The 23081-nt window shown below is 36.2% G+C and overlaps 1 protein-coding gene across 1 annotated transcript; it reads right to left on the bottom strand.

Annotated features, from left to right (window-relative positions):
* Positions 1–1744: 1744 nt before the first annotated feature.
* PANK3 (pantothenate kinase 3) lies at positions 1745–23066 on the bottom strand. The gene is made up of 7 exons (XM_082456507.1): positions 22724–23066; positions 16935–17287; positions 14505–14758; positions 12800–12976; positions 11661–11784; positions 9400–9525; positions 1745–7935 (listed from the first exon to the last, which is right to left on the bottom strand). The coding sequence occupies exons 1-7, from the start codon at positions 22749–22751 to the stop codon at positions 7885–7887; spliced, it is 1113 nt and encodes a 370-aa protein (XP_082312633.1). The 5' UTR covers positions 22752–23066; the 3' UTR covers positions 1745–7884.
* Positions 23067–23081: the final 15 nt, after the last annotated feature.

Genomic DNA, 23081 nt, shown 5'->3' with positions numbered 1-23081 from the left:
GTTGCGGAGCACAGGCTCCAGACACGCAGGCTCAGTAGCTGTGGCTCACAGGCCTAGTTGCTCCGCGGCATGTGGGATCTTCCCAGGCCAGGGCTCGAACCTGTGTCCCCCTGCATTGGCAGGCAGATTCTCAACCACTGCGCCACCAGGGAAGCCCGGAATATCTTAAAATAGTTTATAAAGCTTTTTGCATAGAAAGAGATCAAGACTTCAGGTGCAGAAACATTAACAATGTTTGTTCAATACACAATACACTCCACTGAGGAACATGTCAATAGAAAAGAGACGTCTTCCTTTCAAAACATATACACCAGCTCTGTGTATAGAAGTCAATATAAGCCCTTTTCTTTCCCTCCTGGAATAAATTTATTTTTATTATTATTTTTTTAAATAGATCTTTGTTGGAGTGTAATTGCTTCACAATACTGTGTTAGTTTCTGTTGTACAGCAAAGTGACTCAGCCATATGTATACATATATCCCCATATCCCCTCCCTCTTGCATCTCCCTCCCTCCCACCCTCCCTATCCCACCCCTCTAGGTGGTCACAAAGCACCCAGCTGATCTCCCTGTGCAATGCGGCTGCTTCCCACTAGCTAACTATAAATTTATTTTGAATGAAGCACTTAAACTACGCATGTAGCCTTCAACTACAGTTGACCCTTGAACCACCTGGGGAGTTTGGGGGGCCTGATCCTCCGCACAGTTGAAAATCCACGTATAACTTAAGAGTTGGCCCTCTGCATCCGGTTCGGTTCCTCTGCACCTGCGGATTCAACCAATCTCGGATCATGTAGTACTGCAGTATTTACTACGGAAAAAAATCTGCATGTATGTGGACCCGGACAGTTCAACCCGTGTAGCTCAAGGGTCAACTGTACTTTTGCTCTTCAGTAGCTTATTTCCAATTGCTTGCAATGCACTTGGGGAGCTCAAATCTAGTACTTCCACACCAAACTCATAATTTTTCCCTTAGTCACTGTCTCACACTTTTTTCATCCTACTGAAATTTTTTTTTTAAAACAAAGGGTATGTACCTTCACAAGTTACCTGGTCGTCTTCATGTTTTCAACCATTCCTATATACCTGGAGTCTAGACAATCAGTTTGAAAACTCAGAAGTCAATTTTCCAACTGAATTCCTCACATATTACGGAACACCATCGAAGCTTTTACAAGAACAACGCTAACAGACATTGTCTATTAAAAGCAAAGAAATGAAGTTTTGGTTTAGAGAAAAGCGTGTGTGACATAACCCTTAACAAACTGTGGTAAGGAAGTACTGCACATGTTCCGGCATCTCTGCTGGGAGCGCATCTAAGGGCCACTCTGCTGTCAACATCCATTTCTGGCATAGGACACCATGGCCTCGGTTCAAGGAAAAGCAAAGCTTTTCACATGTTAATAAACGTAAGGCTTAAATTTCAGGAAGGTCTGCATTGCATCTCTGATAAACTAACATTTGTGCTTTCTAAGGCTGGGGAGAGGAAAGTGGGGAAAAACTTCAATTACATCTTATAAAGGGAGACTAGATAGATAAGGACACTTCCTCTACGATTAATTCACTCAGTAAGTACTTTTTACTGAATGCCTTCTCTGTGCCAAGTACTGGGAATACAGAGGTGAGCAAGACTTTACGAAGTCCTTTCTCTCAGTTTACATTCTACTAGAGTTGATTCAATTAAAACCTTATATTTATTTGAAGTGGAAATGTGGGAATACAATATAAACAATAAAAAGATAACATAGTAAACAACTTAGAATTTATTTGCAAAGTAGGAAATAAAAAGCATGATTTTAACATTTATTTAGAATATGAACAAAACTAGAAAAAGTTAAACTACAGAAAAGAAAGTAGAGAGTACTGAAGTTGGCTTAGTGGCCATATAATACAAACAAGCAAAACCCAAGTTTCTTTCATGCAAATAAGCCTTAAGGAAAAGAGAACAGGAATGTTTATAGAACAGACCACAACAAGTATCTTAAAAATTTACATAAGAAACTGTACATAAATGAAAAAATAAATTAGACAATTTACAAGAAATGTTTTATAGGTTATAATAGGCTATAACTTAGTTTATTATGAATAAAATTTGTAGCACATCATACATTTTTACATCACAGATTCAGTGTTAGAATAATTCCAGCATGACAGAGCTCAGACTTGGCAAGAACAATGCAATAGATAGAATAAGGCAACTTAAACGGAAATGGCTTGTATAAGTAAAATTAACACAAACATCTTTTAGGTATGATTTGATCTGCAACTGAGCAGAATTAAGACAAATGCCACTCAATTTCAGTTAAAAAGTCAAAGGTTCACTGTAGTTCAAATAAAAAGTCAAAGCACACAATGTATTAAAAAAACGATAAAACCATCTTAACCTGACTTACATCCATGTTCCATTAATTGTATTTAGGACAAGGAGACCAGAATATTAATGTTAGGTCTATAAAGTTATCTTTTGTTTCTAAATGTAAACTAAAAAGGGCACCTCAGAAAAAAAGTGGCAGATTTCAAAATGGCTTAATACTGGTGACAACTATCAACTGTGCCAGGTATGAGATCCGTATGATTCAGAGACACAACATAAAGCTAAAATAATCTCAAACTATCTGCATTATTTATCTATATTTTACAAATTATACAAAACTGAAATGTTTTCTTTGAAAGCTACTGGAACTGTAGGTACTGCGATGTATGAAAGATGTTGAGAAATAGAAAAAAAATCAGCACTATCTTAGACTTGAAATTTAGTTGCACATTTATACAATTCAAAACCTTGAATTTTAACTTTACTCACTCCTTTGAAAAATACATTCCTCATTAGTTCTTTTAAACACAAAATTACTGGTCGCTACAGCAAAAAGACTGAAAATCTAAAAAGAGAAATAGCCTTTTGACTAAACAAAGAGCCAGAATGTAAAGATTTGGGGTTTTTTCTTAAGGAAAAAAAAAATTGATTTCCTCTCAAACACATCATTCAGTACCAGCTGTAGTACCTGAAGTCCCAACATCAACTCACTGCTACATTTATTAAGCTGGAAATATCAGACACATGTACAATCTGATTATTCTCAGGCAATCCTAAGGATAAAGGTATTTTAGGTCTTTATCGTACTTGATGTAGATGACTACAATCCACGACATTTCAACTCACTTAGAGATAATTAAAATTGCGTTTTATAAATCCCACTATGAATTGTCTTTGACAAAGGCAATAATTCTAGGAGGGGTTTATCCCACATCTATCCCCACTCACAATGATCAGAAATAAGAAACAGCTTAAAGAAAAGGGCTATTAAAAAAATCCCAAATATATCTAACATTCAAACATCCATAAATTTAGTGGTATGTTTCTTTTTGTACAACGGAAAAGTTATAATAATGCCCATATAATTTTGAAGTTAGAGCACAATAAAAATTCCAGATAGCTCTACAGATTAAAGCACATACACACACACACACACAAACACACGCCCTTGATATTACTTTAAGGTATGCCATTACAGGCAATAACAAAACATGAGAGAATAACTAATACCATTCTATGGTGAGAATCCAAAAGCTAGTACCTCTCAACATACATCAACACAAATAAAATGAACTCTAAAACATGATGCCACATATCTGAACAAATTGTTTTCGTCACTTCAAATGGTGCCATGAATGGAGCAACTAACTAACTGTCTTTTGGGATGGCCTGCTTTTCATAGAACCCTTATTTTCAATAGGCTATTAAAATACCTCAAAGGAAGAAAAATAATTACTCACTTTTTGGGGTCTTTGCTAATCAGTTACTAGCCTCAGTAGAAATATAAAGCTACTGTCCCAAATATTGAAAACAGGCAGTAATATTGATAAAGCACATTACTTTCTGAGATTATCTGATGACAGAAACAAAGTTGGCTGAATTCCTTCTCTATTAGAATAAAACACCCTAAAATAAACAAACTTATTGGGAAAATAGGACATCATTGACGTTTCATGGCAAATCATCATGTTAAATAAGGTCAAAGAGTATTATTACAAAAATGCAGTATGTTTCTAATATTTTGTTTATACATACCACAAAACAGTAAGTTAAATGCAAAATAACACATACTCATTTTTCTGGTGATTATCAGTTTTTACATGGCTTTAGCAGAAAAAGTTTCTAAACTACATTCTCAAATGCAACAGACTAAAAAGCATAAAGTGCTCAATAGAGAAAAAACAAAATATGAAATATTTTGCATATAACAAGCAGAGTGGTTATAAAGGACATTTGGAAACTACTGCCTTGCTAAGCTTTCCACCCAAAAATGTGACCTTAGAAATCAAGGCAAGATGCCTTGATTCAAGGCAAGATGGACGACTGCTCTTAGAAGGCAAGAGTACCGCTGGACATAGAGGAAAACCTTTTCCCTTTGAGCTGCCTCATTTTTCTTACAGAAATGGACTTTCAGGAACTGGTACTGAGAATACAACAATCACATTTGCACGCAAAGGTAAAAAACTCAGGAATCTTCACAGTCTAATATTTGGCAAACAATCTGAACCTCTAGAAGGACTGTCAAGACGCCACATATATTACTGGCAATAGCACTAACTTTACCTAAACTAAGAGTCCACCTATTTAAACTAGAGTAGCTGAGCAAGGAACGCCCTTGTCAATAGGCAAGGAAGTCTACTAGTACTTTGTCTTTGGAGAAGTCGGGGTGTAGAACTGAAGGCCATTAGTTCTCAAAGTCTCTCTGGTTAAAAGGCAGTCTTCTGGGGGTACGGATGGTGGTAGCGGTGGTGGAAAGTTCTAGACCTTGTGTTCTCTACCAAGCGCCCAAGCAAACTGATAGTGATCCTTGCATTTGAAAATGTTATTTTTAAAAATGAAAATTAAAGCCACAAGTTATAAACAAGATTCTCCTTGTGTGTACAGAACTCAATGAAGAATTAAAAGGGTTTCTTTTTAGTCCTTTAGAATTGGCTTCTCAACGTTCAATTAGATAAGGTGTGTGTGGGGGGTTAAGTCTTTGGAATCATCCAATTTATTGCAGTGAAGGAAATACACATTTTGAAGACGGATGAGGATGCTCAGGATGTGTCTTGGGCAACTTTATTAGTATCATTAGAGAAACGATACCTACTATAATGAGACGGCAGGATGCAATGTCAGATGTTTTTTGGAATGGTCAGAAATACAGCTTGTCTGAATAACATAAACTAGGCCAAATGAGGTATTTCTTATCCCTCTTTACGTATTTAAAAAATAAGGTTCTCACGTGTTCCCTCTCTAACATTCTTTAAAAAGTCCAGATTCAAATTTAAGTTTTAATGAATACATGATAGTGTTCATTTTTAAAAGCTAGTTCTAGAAACTACACTAATACAGTAACCACTACCCAAACGTGGCTACTGAGAACCTGAAATGTGGTTAGTCTAAACTGAGTTGTGCTGTAAGTGTAAAATACATACTGATTTTGAAGACTAAGTAGCTACAATCCCCCAACCCAAAAAAACCCTAAATAACTTTTTATAATGATTACATGTTGAAATGATAGCACAGATATACTGGGTTAAATAGAAATATATAATTTAAATGAATTTCACCTGTTTCTTTTTACTTTTTAAATATGTCTGCTAGAAAACGCAAAATTACATGTTGCTCACATTTATTTCTATTAGACAGCACTGTTCAAGAACATAAGAGCTTTGAGGCATTAAGTTGATTGGGATTAGAACCAAACCTATTTACCACTCTATGCTTATACAAGCATTTTCCTGGGATCATAATAAAAAACTAGAATCTTGGCAGCCTTCATCACAATTCTGTGTTCTTATTAGAAATACTTATTAGAATTACTCCAGTAATTCTAGATTGTCCAAGAGAAAAGTCAAGAGGCTTCCTCACAGTGGTGAGACAGTTGCTCACTTTATATGCATTTTAGCAGGTAACTTCAGTTTCAAAAGACAAAACGTATGAATCACAGTCCCAAATTAACCAAAGTATTGATCAAAGTAACTTGTATATACTTTTTTTTTTAACTTGTATATACTTTTACCATTCCATTTCCTTCTTGACGACAGCCCCAAACCTATAACTGCTAATGTACAGTTTGCCACAGGTATAAAACTTGAAGTTATCATTTAAAAGCAAAAGCTTCTTGTACAGATGCCCAATCATAAAATTCTAAAATAAAAAGATAGCTTTTGGCTGAAACATCTAGTCACGAAAATGGAAACATTTAGTAAGAAAAAGTTTAAACAATGTAGGTTTTCAAAATGACCACTGACTGACATGAATTCAAAGTTCTAAATATTCTACATTCTCAAAATTACCTTCACATGCTTTTCCCTCTGAACATTACTCCTATTATTCATATGTTCATGTCTATAGAGAAAGAAAACTGAATTTTAAGTATTTGAGCACAAAATTTGAAAACTACAGGGAGAAATATCTTTATCAAGCACCACCTCTTGAGAGTCAATTGAAAATTGTTCTCTACGGAGCAAAACTGTCGTGTAAAAAGACAGCATAATACCTCTTTCTTCCTGTAATATAAAAGTTTTAAGCTCTTCAAAGTACATCCAGATTTACTGTAATTTAAGGAGGTGAACAGTTTTTCCCAATTTTCCCCAAGTCTTTCAACTTCCTAAACCATAAGTAACAATCTCAAAAAACTTTGCTGAACTATTGGACCTCCAAAATGTTACTGCCGAAGTAAAAGTCTGAAAAAATTTATAACATTATAAAAAATGACTTCAAAATATAGAATAAATTCCAAGGCAAAAGGATTTACAAATTTTGGAACTATAATGCCAGATATACCAGAATGTATGAAACATTGATCCTTTTATAATTCTGCAATACTGCCTCAGATTCCCAGTTTCAAAACAACTCGTCTTTTAAATTTCCATAACATCCATTTAGAATAAATGATTTTGTTGCTATTCACAGTAGAAGACAGTCTTTAGCTTTGATGGTTCAGACCTAATTAAACAGAAATGGCTAACTTTGGGCCTAAGATAAATGTGGTATAGAGAGAAGAGCACAGAACCCTACCAATACACATAAGCCATCCTCCATTCAAATAGTCCTGGGACCTCACTGAACGGACTTTCAAATAAGTCATTAAGCCTCCAATTAAAAAAAAAAAAATTTTAAAATGTACTATCTGATAAACTCAAAATACAAAAAATGCAGTATCACCAATTATGTGCATTTTCTAGGATTCATTTTAAAATTCAGGCTAATGTTTAACAATAGTATTTCAATTAAATTATGGCATTTGAAAAAGGTTATACTTCTGAGGAAAGAGCACATAAACATGCTTTTTGGGAGAAGCTATGTTTGGAAAACAACAGTAATGAATAATTAATATTGCTTTTTAACATTTCTAAAATCATATAAAAATGATCATCTCTGATTGCCGTTTCAGTAAGTTTCGATACAGGGTATGTTACTGTCCACTTACTAGTAACCAAAACACACAAAGAACAGACTTGTAACAAATATTCAGAATCAATTCTTTTCAAGAGATAAACATTTCTGAGACTTTAAGATTCACGTTTGAACATACAGTACTGCAATGTTGGCTACATAAAATAAAATAAATAGAAAATCTTTCAGAGGAAGCTCATTAATCAGAGACTGTATTGCATTTAAGGATTTAACACTGGCTATATACAGAAGGGAAAGCATTTCGCTTAGAAATACTTCACATTGCTGGAGCTCTCTTTTTAATATGGCAACACATAGCAGCTTACCATTCTGACACTTAAAAATCAACAGAAATAGTGCTACTCTTTCATCCTTTGGTTCCCAGTGACAAATAATGTAGTAATAACACCTCTGGTTTTCAGTTCCTCTTGAATGACATTTATTAACAGAGAGAAACCCGATGCTTTAGCTGAAATTTGGCAGCCCAAGAAGTGCACCAACTGCTCCAAAATATCCCTGCATAATTTAAAAGCAATTATTAATGTAGTGCAGCTTCTAAATGAACATGTAATATTAACCACTATTAAGAACACATACTTGTGTATAATCTATTTAAGAACATCGATTCAGAAAGCTACCAATTTGTGTCATCAGTTATTGTAAAAAAATATTTTTTAAACTGTATTCTCAATATATACACCTTTTTTTTTTTAGTAATTGAATTCCATGTTTAATTGCTCAATATTTCAATCAACAGTCTACTTGAAACAATCAAATAAGTTTTCTGGTAGTATATATTCTTCATACATTACAAATATTGGGTTGACCAATAAGTTTGTTCAGGTTTTTCCTTAAGATGTTGCAGAAAAACCTGAACAAACTTTCTGGCCAACCCAATACATATGTATGTATATGTTTTTGTATTATAATTGAAGCTAAGCATTTTCTAGTTAATTATAATATATATGCCTTTGAAATGCATATTTTTTATAAAGAGTGGCCGTCAGACACTAAAGCTTCTAGGACTACTGCTGCAGTTCTGGCTCCCCTCCCCTTTCCTGAAGAAAATTCCTTTGGCTCTGCCTGCCATTCCCACAGCAGAGGACACGCCACGTGGAGCTGCACAGAGTACACGTTCTGACCTCTATAGCGAGAGCAGTGACAATGACACATGGAAGCTCGTAAGAGCAGAACAAGTACTCAGAATCTGTATTATTAAAATGCTTAATAAAATATTCACTTGACCACAAACAAAATAATTCAAGGTAAGTTTACTTAATTCAAAACATTTTGTGAACTGATACTTGCTCCAATCAGAATTTAATTGGATATTGTGATCGAATAGGAAAAGAAAATCTTGAAGAATAAACTCCGAAATGTTAACAGTGGTTACCACTGGAGGTGGGGGTGAGGCTGTGGTGGGAGGATTAAGGAGATTTTCATTGCTAAATTATATATATATTTATTGTTCATATTTAACATTTATTCTCTCAGGGGAGGAAAAAAAAAGAAAGAGGGAATTCCCTGGCGGTCCAGTGGTTAGGACTCTGCGCTCTCACTGCCAAGGGCCTGGGTTCGACCCCTGGTTGGGGAGCTACTACTAATATCCCACGTGAGGCGAGGCCAAAAAACAACAATAAAAACCAAAACAAACAAACAAACAAAAGAAACAAAAGAAAACAATTTAACAAAACAAACCCACTAAGTACACAAGGAGCCCCAGTATTTAATGAGCTCACAGACCTGATACTGCTCTCTCTTTTTCAGAAGAACTGTGAGATTCTCATCTTAATGGGATGTCTGCCAGGTTACAAAAACGCCCACCCCCTAACTCAAACTGAAGTGAGGGAATCAATATACTATTTACGTAAATTGCAGTTTTATACTTCACTTATAAAGTACCGGGCAAGGAACAATATATGAAACCTGCATTTAAAAGCATGCTATTAATATTCACAAAACTTTATTTTCATATCATACCTCATGCTCTAGAAACAATGCTTTCAGTTGACCTTTTGACCAGTAATCCAGTGCATATGCCAAAAGTTTCATGGAGAGAGTATTGACACGTAAAAAGTTTCCAACAAAGACAACTCTGTTTATCTTCTAAAAGAAAAGAACAAAGAAAATGACTTGAAAAAAGAATTATCAAGTAGATTTTACAATACAATATAGTTTATGAGATCTCTACTTATAAATATAAACAACTGGTACCTTTTTTTAGTGCCTACTACATTCCTGGTATATGCCTTCATTATCCTGAATATTTAAAAATTAGTTTAGGACATGTCACTACACTTGTCAAAACCCACAGAATGTACACTAAGAGTGACCCCAAATGTAAACTATGGACTCTGAGTGATGATGTGTCAATGTAGGCTCATCGATTTTAACAAATGTACCAAACTGGTCTGGATACTGACAGTAGGGGAGGCTGTGCGTCTGGGGGGTCAGTGAACTCTGTACCTTCCACTCAATTTTGCTGTGAACCTACAACTGCCCTAAAAAATAACGTCTAATTTAAAAAGAAAAGTTCTGGAAAGACCCTAGTTAAATGATTATAGATAGACTTGTTTTTGAAAATGGCCAATAGTAATACATTCAGCAAAGAAAGTAATTTGGAGAAATATTACTGATGAGATAAAAGGAGACAAACCAAGGAAAAGTATTTTAAATGTGTTTAGGATTAAAAACAAGCTGTAAACTTGGTCAGCATGTTGCAGTTCATGCTCAGCAATGATACAGAAACCGTGGACTTTATCTATAGCACTGGAGAGCAAAACTGACTGGGATACTGGCATGCCCACCCGACCCCTAGGGCTTCCAGATGGAGGAACTGATGTTTGTTTTGAATCTCCAAAAAACCTATTTCTACTCTCACAATAATATAAGTACTTCTGCGTATACATTTTTGCACACTGAGTTTGAATAGCGTAAACTATAGCCTTAATTACTGTTAAGTCAATTGGCCAGTGAAAATCTGGACCTACAGGGATAACAAAAAAGATCCCAGATTACTATCTGCCCCCTCAAAGTTAAATATTGCCCAAACCTAGGTTAAAATGCCTGCTAGTGGCTCCCTCAACTAACTTACTACACTGTTATTAAGAAACTTAAAAGACAGTATTCTAATTTTGAATTTAGAGTAATTCAGAGGATTAATTGGAGTCTTTGCACAGTTTTCTCTCTGCTGGAGCCTCCCTTTCCCCAAATATCTGCACCCATGATTCTCTCACCTCCATCAAATCTTTGCCTAAGAGTCACATTTTCAACAAAGCCTTCCTTTAACTACCCAGTTACTCAGTAATTTGTCCTCTGCCACTCCTGGTCTACTCTCAATTCTCTTTATCTTGTTTAATTTTCTTTTTAAAAATAGCATTTATCACTTAATACGGAATAATTTACTTGTTTACTGCATCACTAGAATGGTTGTAAGCTCCACAAAGTCAGGGATCTTTGTTTTCTTCACTAATTTATCTTAAGTGCTCAGAACAATACCTGGCACATGGTACTCTGTAAATATTTACTCAGTGAACAAACGAATGAGTGAACAAATGAAGAATTCCTTTAAAAAGTAAAATTCCCAACACATAAAGTATTTGATATTTATAAAAATTAAATGGGCATATACCTCTATTACACAAAGGCAAAATTGTATATACAGTCTTCTTCAAATAAAAATAACCCAATTATGAGGTAAATCTAGCAGTACATGCTTTTTATAAGTATATATATCATTCAAATTTCATGTGAAGAACGGTCTCAGTGCCTTCATAGCCCTGTACAATGCTGCTTGATCCATATGCAACAAGGCAGCACTGTAAAGAAGCCGAGGGCAGTAAGAAAACTTCCAATACTTCACTAATCAAATGTTAACACTAGCAGGAAAAAAAACCCCACCCACTTTCAATAATAAGTTACCTCAAAACGTCTTATTGTTTAGATAGAATTTTTGTTTTACAACTTCAAGATATTTAGGTTGTATATTTCTGAAAAGGTTTCTGGATAAATATGAAATGTAAATTATCTCTTTGTCCTATTTCCGATTTGAATTATCTGCTACTTTCTTTAAAGGTAGTATCACAATTGGATAGGTAACATATATATTAATGAATCTTGGGATTTAATGGATTAAGAGATCTCGATCCTATGAGGCCTCCTTTAAGGAATACGAAGAAGTCTGCTACATGTACATAAAACTCCAACTCACATTTTTCATATAATTAAACAATTTTTTTTACCTCATTAACAGCACACATTCGTGCCACAGAACCAATGTTATTGGTGATAGTAACTAATGTAGCTCTTGCTAGATCTTCTTTACTAACAGATTCTCGCTTCTCCTTATAAATCATATTCCCAAAACTGCAGAGAAATGAAAAACAAAATCAAATCTGCTGATAACAACATTTCATACATTTTGAGAATATAGCCTACAGATAAATCTACACATGTATAAAATAAGGTGGACATGTACCAGGTTACTGACCCAATGAACTGTACGTAGTAAAATACTGGGAACACCCAAACATCTATCAAACTATGATACATTCATACAATGAAATACCATGAAGCTGTTAATTAAAAAAAAGGGTGGGGGGAGAAAGGAAGAAGGGAGAGAGGGAGGAAAGGAAGGAAAAAGAAGAAGACAGAGGGTAGGGAGGGAAAGAGGGAAAGGATGAGGGAAGGAAGGGGGGAAAAAGAGAGAGAGAGAGGGAGGGGGGCAGGCAAACAGATGAGGATATACTGCTGTTGTAGACTATACAGTCCTCCCTCTTACCCATGGGGGACTGGTTCCAGGACCTTCCTTGGACACCAAAATCTCTAGATGCTCAGGTCCCTTGTATAAAATGATGTAGTATTTGCATATAACCTATGTATATACTTTAAATCATCTCCAGATTACTTAATAACACTTAATACAATGTAAATACTATGTAAATAGTTGCCTGTGTGCAGCAAATTCAAGTTTTGCTTTTTGCAACTTTCTGGAATTATTATTTTTCCAAATATTTTCGATCCGAGGATGGTTGACTCTGTAGATGTGGAACCATGGATAAGGAGACCCGACTGTATATAGTATACTATATAATGGTATATAAATGTTACCTTCTAAAAGTTACCTTCTGTAAGGGGAGGATAAGGATATTTATTTGTATTTGCATAGAGAAACACTGGAAGGATACTCAAGAACTAATAAAAACAGTTTCCTATAGTGCATTCAGGGGAGACTTTTGATGTATATTTAATTTTAAAACGATATCAATGTTCAAAACTTAGAACTAAACTGGGTAAGAGGAAGCCCCTTACAACTTCCTGATGCACTGCTTTCTAAAAACTAAATAAGCAACTTTAATTACAATGTAAATGTTAAACTTACCTAGATGCTACAGCCCAACCAGGCAGACCAAATCTTTCATAATCTCCTCCGTAAATATCACGGACCAGCTTGTCAGCTTGGGTGCTGTCACCTTTGGATGCCATTTCAAGAGCCTCTTCAAAACTTTCACAGCCAGTCAATAAACTACATAAACCAAGAAAGGTACCCCCTCCAAGGCTAAAGAAAATAAAGAAACTTGGTAAGTTGCATTTACACGCTGTATTCTTTCTCCAAAGTAAAAGGATGGAGCACTCATTTATTCAATAAACACATGGATAGATATTGCTAAACCTAAGAAAAACACATAGCAAAACCAAATTTGTCAGATCAAAGAATAAACCAAAGGAAAAAAATGTTGTCGTGTGAACAACATGACACAGAAGACCTTTTATATCTTCTAATATCTTCACCTGATACCTTACACTTTGTAATTGCTAAAAATAAATGTTTTTGTGTGCATGAAAAAGGAGTGCTAAAAGTTAATACCATACAAATTAAAAGGAGAAAAATTGTAATTCTAAATGGTTTCCAGGAAATAATTTTGTGAAAGGCCTATTTACTTAGCCTGACAAGGCTGAAATCAACTCAGTGTGATACATTAACATTTACATGACTCCGATATGAATACAGTGAGGACATTTATGTCAGGCTGGTCATCATGTTAAAGACAGAAATTAACTTGGTTCTATTATTCTTTTGGATATGCTCACAAAATGAAATTATGCCACTCTAGCCCCTAAATTCAAAACCTCTGCTCCCTAGTCTCACCTAAATTCCTAACAGGTTCTATTCCTGAATCACTGTTGGAATTTAGTTAACAGACTGAATTTCTGTCTTTTTGAATTGACTGAAGTAGGTAGTACTTCCCTGTAGTTCTTTGGCATAGAGAGTTACAATGGAGGTAGACTTTCAGCCACCACAGAAATAAAATACTAATTAAAATTAAGTATTATTCAAACAGGAGTACTACATTAAAATTCAAATGAGTTTTTTTCGGGACTTCCCTGGCAGTCCAATGGTTAAGAGTCTGTGCTCCCAACACAGGGAGCATAGGTTTGATCCCTGGTTTGGGAACTAAGATCCCACATGCTGCACAGCGTGGCCAGAGTTTTTTCCACAAATCAATCTAATTTAAAGCATCCTAAAATCTTTCTTCCTCAATTAAATAAATAGGAATCTCCAGCTTCCTTAAAAGTTGATAAAAGCACATATTGGAATCATAAGGAAAATTTTAAAATCTCATTTCACATTCATATTTCAGGTATTAAAGAAAAAAGTTCATGTTAAATTCATCCTATATGAATTAATTACAATGTTACCAAATACTCCACTTAAATGTGAATCAAGTAAGAATGTTTCAAGCTTTAGGCTTAAATATATCTACATAAAAATGAGAAAAATGCTTTGGAAAATAAAAATGTTATTGGAATCATTCCAGATAAAAATTCACTCTTTTCATTTGGAAATTTTGATGCCAAATGATGCTAGCCAATATAAACATTTAATGATTTTAGTTTGAGTCTACACACATGCCTTACAAAAAAGTATTATCTGCAACACTTTAACTTATACTTACACATCTACATTTTTAGCTGTTGCACAATACACATTAGTTTTCTGATGAAGCTAGCATTAATATATAGATTTCACAATTTCTGTGTATAAAACAATATGAACGCTGCCATAAGAACAAAAAGGTTACTACCTTGTCCCAGTTACTCGTTTATAGTTGTCTTTGGAATGGACTGCTAAAATACTGACTCCCGAACCAATGTTTACTACCAGAAGTGGATAGGGATCATCCAGGTTGAAAGGCATCTTTTGGCATCTCTCAGGTTCTGAGGCATTAGCAAAATAATAGCACTCTGCTTGTCCATTGAAACTGACAGAATCTATATACAGCAAGCCCTTTACAAGACAGTCAAGTTCATCCAGTTTGTGCAGGTGGAGGTTTCCAATCTGTAAAAGAACACCAAAGCGAGTTTTATAAAGTGAACAAAGAACAGCTTTCAAAATACTTGACTACACCATATAATTTCCATGTACTTTACAAAACTTCAAAATCATGTACAACCCACACGTTTTCACTTGTCTTCTTTTGTGTCAAAATCTCTTAGGGACTTCATTTAGTCCTGTGGTTCTGTGGTGGTGCTATTACTTCTAGAGGCGTTTTGGACATCTGTGGGGACTTTTTAGTTTTCACAAAGATGGGGAGGAGGGGAGAATCAAACTAACATTTACTGGGCAGGGTCTTGGGGTGCCAGACATCGGCAATGGGTGGGGCAGTTGTGCAAAAAAAAAGAGTTAACCCTTTCCTGCATTACCTTTGAACATTATGACAGACATTTTTGTAGGCAGCAGTAGGAAAATTCGTTTATAATTATCTGAGCCTATGTAAACACAAAGTATTTTATCTATATGTGTATAGACACAAGGTATTCTTTACGTGGTTTTAATACATACTAAATTTGCTAGGAACGCAACCACCATATAAACTGAGGAAGTGTTGTACTTTTTACTGTTTGGAACTTTACCTTGTGTTGTTTAGCATCTTCGAAAGTTATGTCACAACAGCAATACCACTTATGGTATTTGATTCTCCAATAAAACATACCTTATCAATCTAGCATTTGTGGCTTTAGAAATTAAGTTCAATCTATGTACATACAAGCATCTAAATCTGACTACTTCATTATGCCCTCTTGTGTGATCATACCAGAGAATCTACCTACTGATATATAAATACCTTAATTTCCTATCTTTATATTATAGTTTGGGTACTAATGTGAAATTATTAAATTCATTTCAGGTTAGTAAAGAGTATATTATAAAATATTTACTATAAAAGATCTCAGCTTAGATAAGCTTTTCAGTTCTCTAAGGACTTACTAGGTATCACTCCCCCTTGTGTTCCTATGGCATCTCTTTTCACAGCAATAGTATTAATTGTAATGCATTGTACTTCTTAATTATAATGCACTGAACTTATAGTTCACTTAAATGTGTGGTCTAGGATACTGCACTCTTTGAGAGCTAAGTCTGTGTCTTATTCCTAGCTGACTTCTCAGTGCCTAGCACAATACCTAACACAAGCTAGATGTTCAAATATTAGCTTAATAAATGATTGAGCACCAACAAAAACAAATATTATAAAACTTCATCACTAGAAAATATCAATACTTCTTAAAAAAAACTTAGAACTCCGTAATTTGAATACCAGTATCTCCAAACAATGGCCAGGTGACAGCTGGCTTCAAGGACACTGCTTTTGGCAAACATTAAATATCATGCATCCAAAAAAACTGGTTTCAAATTTATGGTCAGATTACTCAATAAACTGAATACAAATCAGTATTACTCATCATAAAAATTTTTAATAAAAACTACCCCAAATTACAAGGTATTCATTTCTGTGAGCCATATAAGTGATCACTTATGTTCTAGATTTTCTTATGTGAATTTGAGAAACTAAATGGTCCACATGCATATTTTCAAGAAAAACAAATTTCAGTAAACCCAAGTATAACCTTTTAAATCTTTATTCTAATGGGAAGGACTGGACGCTTGGCAAACCCCTACTAGCACAGAAATCGACGCTTACATAATCCGCCTGCCACATCCGAATGACCCCCTTCAAGACAGAAACATGGTAGGGTCGATGCTATAAAATCCAAGAAAAAAGGGCTAATAGGGACTTTCATTCAGGTGTCTATTAATCAAAAGATACAGGTTTCAGTTGGGGTTTGGGAAGATGGTGGCCTTAGGAGAGATGACTGGATAATACTCAAAAAAACAAGCCAACAGAATAATAGTGAAAATATTTCAAGCCCCATTTATATCTGGCTTTGCACACTTCCAAATTCACTGAAGTCTGCTTTTACTGTAGCTTTGTAGCAGTTCCTAAACTTAGCAGGTTTTACCCCATATTATGTATGACAGGCCCAACTCTGGCCAGTTTTTACTCCTTGTATAAAGGTGTTTAAATGCTCCAATCAAAAGCAAGTCATGAATACATACTTCCCCTGTATCAGCAGGGGGAACTAGTCTAAGAAACATACCAGACAGAAAACGAGCCTCATACTTCAAAAACTGAAGAGAATGGGTATCGATTTTTGCCTGTAAGTGAAATACCTACTGTGCGAAAATCTTTTTCAAACTTGTAAGCACCACCTCCTGTAGCACATAGCACCGTGTGTAATGTTGAGAAGTTTTTATCTCTTCCCATTTGGATAAAAGTAGGCAGGTCCTGGGTTGGAAATCTGATAAAGTGCAAGTTCCCTCTCCGGCCAAAAAGTGTTAAATCTTTCAGTTCAAGGTGTACATCCCGAATACCAGTGGATCCATAGGCTACATTAGAAGTCAAATATTTCCGGATACTTTTTAAGCTCTCAACTTCTTCTTGTTCTTCTTCTGCTGTGATATCGATAGGTTCAAAATATGAGAGCTTTACCAGAGTTCCCCCGATGTCCATGCCAAACCACGGGAAAGCTATGGATAAAAAACAAATAAATAAAAATATATATCCTGATTTTAGAAATGCAAATTAGGACCTAGTTAATTAGCCACAAGCTTCATTTACCCTGAATCATGCATTCAGTCGATAATACTTTTGAGGTAAGACAGATCTATGTGAAACTCACCCTTTTCCCTTCAAAGTGTTATTCTGTGTATTTTCTAAAAACCCGTAACTTAGCATGCCTGGGGCTGGACCAGGGCCTTTTAATTCCTGGTCTGGTAGGCATTCCTTTTCATTTATTACATATTTATCATGTGCCCCAGGAGATTAGGAAAAATTTGGTTTTAATAATAGGTCATCACCTACGGCTTGAAAATGTTTCTAAGATTTTAATGTAATAAAATTGGCCTATCATCACTTCAAGTAACCCAAGGGAAAAGTACCTCCTTAAAAAGAACTTTTTTTCTTTGCTCATTAAACTTACTGGGCTTCTTTAGTGCATCTGGTTAATAAAATCAGCTGTTGATAACGTTGAAGGTAAATCTACTTGGAAACAGGCACACTTGGGGAGGTAGTATCATCTGGGTTTGGGACTTGGTGCTCTCTCACTAACTGGGCTATATGACATTGGAAAAGCCATTAACCTCTCAAATCTTAGTTTCCTTAAGATCTGTTTCTATTCTCTGGGATCTTAATCATTATGATAGAGACAAAAATAATTTAATACTTAAGATACATAGATTGTCAAGTGCCTAACAACATGTATTTAACAGTTTATTATGTATAAGTTGTCAAAGAAATTTAGTTCCCTCTAAAATTCTACTTTGTTTCTTATATATTCATATTTTACTTATTTGATATGTGTGTACCATTAGAAACCGGGAACATACGATTCAACGAGAAAAGATTCTATACATTTCTCTATACAGGCACAATGCTTTTGTCACCTATAGATTTGTATAAACAACTAAGATGCTGAAGAAACTAAATTGTCTCAGTTTTGTTGGGTAGCTAGCAATGGAGGCCATCTTAAATAAGTAAAACACTTGTATTGATATATATATTTTTTGGCCACACCCGTGGCTTGCGGGATCTTAGTTCCCTGAACTAGCGCCCTGCGCCCTGGGAGTGAAAGCGGGGGCTGCAAGGGAATTCCCAGTAACACACTTTTAAAATGAATGAGAGGCCATTCAAGACTCATCTCACATCTAGCCTGTTAGATACGTCTATGTCTGTTCTCTTAGGGGTATCTGCTCTTAAAGGAAGAGTAACTGGAGGTGCTATATTGCAGACCATGAACGTCTTAGTAACCTTAATATCCAAACTAGAACATTATAGGTCCCTTCTTTTGCAGAGAAATCCTTTCAACTCGGCAGAGTTCTGGAATTCATTTCCTTATGCCAGAGAAATAATCACCATTCAAAAAGTATGGGGGAGGCAACAAGAACACAGAAGACATATATTCTTAATTATGATCCACTCCTTTCATTTAGCAAGTGATCTAATTTCCAGTGCATTAAAGCAAATACTTATACTTGTTATTTTGTCACTAAAATGAGAAGGGGAGGGGGCACAAAACTCAAACTTTATTGATCTGTGATAAAAGTACAAAGTTATTAAGTACAACCAGAGGCCCACTAATACTTCCATGAGGTAAGAAAAATACCACTTTCCAAAGAAATCCGGCAAATATCTAAATCTACAGCTTTCTTGCTTCTGGCCAAGGGACAGGTTAAAAGTAGGTCACCAGTGCATAAGCATCCTACTTCTTGCATACAGCCTAAACATTTCTCATTCTTTCGAGAATAAACTCTCCACTGTCAAGGTGAAAAAAATGAACCAAAATACATTTAAAGAACAAAACATACCTTCCATAAATATAAATAAGTACTTTGATGATGGCAAATAAACATTACCTTCTACAGACTTTGAGCATTTCCTAGAATCTCTCATGATCTGTTTATGTGGCCTTCCAAAAAAATAGTAGCTCCTATTCTATTTCTCACCTTAGCCTAAGAGAACTGCCATTAGTTCCCCATAAGTAACAAAAATATCCAGAACCACCATAAGCAGAGTGCTACCAAGAAATTATCTTTCCTACCAGGTAGATTATGTATGCAAAAGAAGAAACCCACATGCCTGATCACCTTTTTAGCCACAAGGGCAGACTGTTAATTTCTAACAAACTGCATTATAAAAGTTTGGTGTCTTGTTAAGTGTTGGTAAGAGGTAGCGGAGAAGCTTTAAGGAGCTATTTAATTGCTATTGGCCCCATGCAGATTTTAGCCCAAAGGGATCCTATGCGAAACTAGGATTTAATTGTTCTTGAGCAGAAAGAGAAACCAAATGCTGAAAATGTTCAGAAACATTGGTGGATTATTTTAAGGAACAAAATTCTAAAATGAGCATGTGCAGTGGTCAATTCCAGATACGGTTCAAGTTCCCGAATAAAAGACATTTCACTCTTCCCAATAATCATTCCGAATAAAAATGTTGCTTTAAAACAGACTAAGAAAATAAACCATACTCACACCTTCAGTATTATAATTCCTCAGAAGAGCTTCAGAAGACTTTTCCCCCCTTTGGTAAATTAGTTACATCTAAGAGAATATTAGAAACTATCACCTCCAACTGCACCTTACTATCCACTGGAAGTGATCCACTTAAGTAATGACTCAATTTACAAAGGGGCCAATCAAATTACATAGAAGTAAACAGCACACGTATGCTACATACTTCTCTCTGGTCTTGACAAAAACTTCACATACCTTAGTGCCTGGGTTAGCAAAGCAGGCACCCAAACCTACACTGCACCAAATGAAAAAATATATATATGTATATAAACAAAATCCTTTATTATCACCTTGTTAATCATGTTACATGCTCTACAGGTAAGCAGAACAGAGGCTGACCCTTACCTTAAAAAATCATGTCAGTTGAGGTACAGAAGAACACCACTGTTTAGATTTTTACTATTATTTTAGTGTGAAAAACACAAATAAAGGTAATGCAAACATTGCCACTGTTTTGGTTCTAGCAAAAAATTTTCATTAGATTAACGTTTGACTTCATTCTTCCCCTGGAGTTGAATTAACACATAATTTCAAATGCTCATCTTTTAGTTATACAATTTAGAGGATGAAACCAATTCCTTTTCTTATTTTCTGGTTAAATACAGGCATTTGGTTTATAGGCTGGTATATACTAGTGATGTATCAAAAAGCAATGTTTTCTAACACTTGGGTGAGTAACTGTAAGAAAGTGTGTGAAGCCAAAGTCACTTGTTTAACTAGTATGAGATACAGTTTTTAGTTACTAGTGCTGCTCTAAGGATTAAATGACACAATGCATGTAAAGATAGTGCCTTACGTACAAAGTGCTCACTAAATTTATGATTATAAAAAAAAGAAACCCTACGCAAGAACTCAAAAACAAAACAAGTGTGTCTTTAGCTAATCTGAGTGGCTTGAAACATCAGAAATAATACTTTCCAGTTATATATATATATATTTCCATGACAGTTCATAGTTGAAATGCTTTCTTCCCCACACACAAAAGAACAAGATGTTCTTTATTTTTACTGTAAAGAGCTGAGTAGACAGTAAAGTCATCTTTTACATATAGGAAACTGGAAATGTTATTTCAGACTTCTAAATCATATTAATTGACTGGTTTTTCAGCATAACTCTATTTTAACATTAATGGTCTCACAATGTACCACAATATATTAATAAACAAATTACTTCTAAAAAATAGGTGTTCTTTTATTTCTCAACCTAAAGTTTATTTTATAAACTCTTAATTATCACCTTTGCCACAGACGGTATTCACACCTGATTATAAGTTTGCCCAAATCTAAGTAATCAAATCGCTGTCATGGCAAAAATAAAATAATACCATAAGGGTCAGAATATGAGCTTGTCATAGTTAAACTCATTTTACTAAATGGAAATTCTAACACAAGCAGAGAAAACCTATGTGTTGAGGGAAGATGTCCAACTGTTCTACATTACTGCATCTGTTCAAGATTCATTTAATTCAGCAAATGTAAAGTAAAACAGTAGTGTTTCTATATTACTCTCTCATTTTAAGACTTCACATCACTATTTCATAGACTCCTGAACGAGAACTCTTTAGCTATCGTTGTTTTTTTTTTTTTTTAAAAATCATTGTTTAAAAAAATGTTTTAATTGGCAGATAAAACTACCAGATCAGAAAGGTTTGTGCTTCTCTAAGTATTTAGACTACACCCTACAGGTGCAAAAGAAAGAATACAGGACTATGAGTCAGGTGACTTAGGGCCCTGAACCTCAGTTAGCAGAGTTGGTTGGTGCAGCCTTGGAAAAGTTACTCTGGGGCTCAGTAAGTTCAGTTTTCCTCAGCAGTAAAATCAGAACCAAATTATCTCACATTTAAATAACAATTAACAGTTTTTGGAGTGCTTTGGTATGTTGCCTCTCCGTGGAGGTTTTCAAGACCGGACGGGCGGGAAAAGCCAGTATCAGTGCTCCCGTTCTATAGCAAGAGATTTCCTAGAACTGTTGGGAAGATCACACAACACTGCAAAATGGCAAAACACCAATACAATTCTAAGACAGAAGCATGCATCCCGCATTCCTAGTCGCTCTGGAAGAATGAACTTCAAGTATGACAATCACAACGGCTGAGTGATCAAATAAGCCATTCACAGGAGTAAAAGGTTTTAAAAAGGCTAAAAATAAAAGGAAGCAAATAAACGTTGATCTACTCTCTTTAAGTATGGAAAGTTTTGGTTTTTTTTTTTTTTTTTAAGTATAGGCTATATATAGTCGTAGAAAAATCTCTACGGGTAGTCACCAAAATATTAATAGTGGTTAGCTCTGAGTGGCGGGAATACGGATGACTTTGATCTTTTTATCTCTGTTTTTTAAAAAACAAACATGAACTAGTTGTTATTCTAAACAAGTCACGGCACTTACCCACCGGTAGGTTACATGCCGTGTGTTTAAAAGCTCTAATTATAACAACAGAGACAACTCCCAGGAACCCACCGGGATTTCAAGGACACAAGCAGAAAGCTCAGAAATCAGTTTTAAAAAAATTAAAAAAAAAAAAAAGATTGGTAAATGTCCCCGCGTAACTTGACATCTGTGACCACCCATTTTCAACTTGACTTCAGAGGAAGCTGGGAGCGCGCACTGGTAACTCTGGTCTTGCCTGCCAAACCCCAGAACAAAAATTCCCCCTTGCACCTCCCAGCTCTCGAGGAGAAAGGAGGAGGAAAGGCTAGGGGGCGGCAAGCGTTCGTCAACCGAGCGTAGGGGGATGGGGAGGGAGCCTCGAACCGGGTGCTGCAAAGGTCCCTCCGCCCCCATCCCATGCTGGGCGCCGCCGGGGAGCGACCGGCTTCGAACCAGACCACCACAAGGGGCTTCCCGACGTGGCCCAACTTGCTCTCCCAACCCGACGAGCCCAAGCCCCCATCTTACAGGGTTTCTTGGCATCCTTGATCTTCATGGCGTCGGCCTGAGGGGCGAGAGGCAGCCTCGGGTACGGCGCGCAGAGGGTTGCGGCGGCGACTCCGGAGGTAGCTGGGCCGCGCTGGGAGGCCCGGCCGGTTCCTCCCCTCGGGCCGGGCGGGGCGGGCCAAGGGCGGGGCGGGGGCGCCTGAGACGAGGCCCCAGCCCAGGGGGCGGCCCCCCCCCCCCACCCCCGCGAGGGGCGGCCGGGACCGAGCGAGCAGGGGAAGGCCGCCGGCCTCGCCGCTCCGGGGCCCCCCGCCGCCGCTCCAAACAAAAGGCCCCGGTCCCCCGAGCCGCCGCCGCCGCCGCCGCCGCACTGAGAAGC

This window comes from Balaenoptera physalus (assembly GCF_965194825.1).
Source record: "Balaenoptera physalus genome assembly, chromosome: 3".
Classification (NCBI taxonomy): domain Eukaryota; kingdom Metazoa; phylum Chordata; class Mammalia; order Artiodactyla; family Balaenopteridae; genus Balaenoptera; species Balaenoptera physalus.
This window is presented reverse-complemented; position numbering and strand designations above follow the sequence as displayed.

Coding starts and splice junctions, on each gene's coding strand:
- PANK3 (XM_082456507.1), bottom strand. CDS start 22,751: ATGAAGATCAAGGATGCCAAGAAACCCT. Junction 17,288..22,723: donor CAAGGATGCCAAGAAACCCT/GTAAGATGGGGG, acceptor TTTTATCCATAG/CTTTCCCGTGGTTTGGCATG. Junction 12,977..14,504: donor AAACGAGTAACTGGGACAAG/GTAGTAACCTTT, acceptor TATTTTCTTTAG/CCTTGGAGGGGGTACCTTTC.